At 41.9% G+C, this 766-nt stretch overlaps 1 protein-coding gene across 1 annotated transcript; it reads left to right on the top strand.

Annotated features, from left to right (window-relative positions):
* Positions 1 to 2: 2 nt before the first annotated feature.
* Positions 3 to 594, top strand: LOC107578598 (vacuolar protein sorting-associated protein 13C-like). The gene is made up of 3 exons (XM_016264543.1): positions 3 to 108; positions 204 to 331; positions 430 to 594. The coding sequence occupies exons 1-3, from the start codon at positions 3 to 5 to the stop codon at positions 592 to 594; spliced, it is 399 nt and encodes a 132-aa protein (XP_016120029.1).
* The last annotated feature ends 172 nt before the right edge of the window (positions 595 to 766 follow it).

The following is a 766-nucleotide window of genomic DNA, read 5'->3' as shown; positions in this document are numbered from 1 at the left end:
TGATGGAGAACATCGGAGAGGCGAGCAGTGTTCAATCTGACACACCGATCGGCTCAGAGGCAGCCCTCAAACAAGATAGTGTGCTTGTCAGAGCACGTACAGCGACTGGTGAGGGAAGACGGACACACACAGATGTTTTGTGTAGTGATCCTTCTAGAGGAAAAACTCAGTGGATGGTCTTGATTTGTGTGTGTTTTGTGTAGGCACTGAGTTTCTTGTGGAGAAGCTGTCTGAAAGTAAACCGAGGGAGACAGAGCTGCTGGAGAGTGTCAAATTCAGCTTTAATGTGGAGTCCCTTGGCCTTACTCTCTACAGTAACGATCCTGCACAGGTGTGTATGGAGCCTACAGATTCATGAATATCAGTGACACTGACTCAAGTCCACTGATAAAGAAAGTGTGTGTGTTATCTGTCTCCCTCTTTCTTTAGCCCTCTGTACATAAGGAGCCGTTGTGTTTAGGTGAATTTATGCTGTGTAAAATGAAGACTTCAGGCAAAATGTTTAGCAACGGTAACATGGAGGTCTCCACCATCCTCACCACATGCACACTGGATGACAGACGGAGCGGTATTCAAAGAGTCACATCCAGGTGATTTACACATATTTAGATTACGATTTTTAATGTGATTGTGACACTGACTGTAGTAATTGTCGCTGAAAATTCTGTTTTTCCATCACAGGGTTAAAGTGCATTTTTAAATATATTAGAATGGAAAGTAGTTTTTTAATTGTAATAATATTTCACAATATTACAGTTTTTACTGT

This window comes from Sinocyclocheilus grahami, unplaced genomic scaffold (assembly GCF_001515645.1).
Source record: "Sinocyclocheilus grahami isolate Dianchi unplaced genomic scaffold, SAMN03320097.WGS_v1.1 scaffold11067.1, whole genome shotgun sequence".
NCBI lineage: Eukaryota > Metazoa > Chordata > Actinopteri > Cypriniformes > Cyprinidae > Sinocyclocheilus > Sinocyclocheilus grahami.
The sequence above is the reverse complement of the archived record's forward strand: the minus strand, read 5'-3'. Positions and strand labels throughout refer to the sequence as shown.

What these genes read in the sequence shown, in the direction of transcription:
- LOC107578598 (XM_016264543.1), top strand. Translation starts at nt 3, where the DNA reads ATGGAGAACATCGGAGAGGCGAGCAGTGTTCAATCTGACACACCGATC. An exon ending in CAGAGCACGTACAGCGACTG is followed by an intron (nt 109 to 203) that starts GTGAGGGAAGAC and finishes TGTTTTGTGTAG; the next exon opens with GCACTGAGTTTCTTGTGGAG. An exon ending in ACAGTAACGATCCTGCACAG is followed by an intron (nt 332 to 429) that starts GTGTGTATGGAG and finishes CTCTTTCTTTAG; the next exon opens with CCCTCTGTACATAAGGAGCC.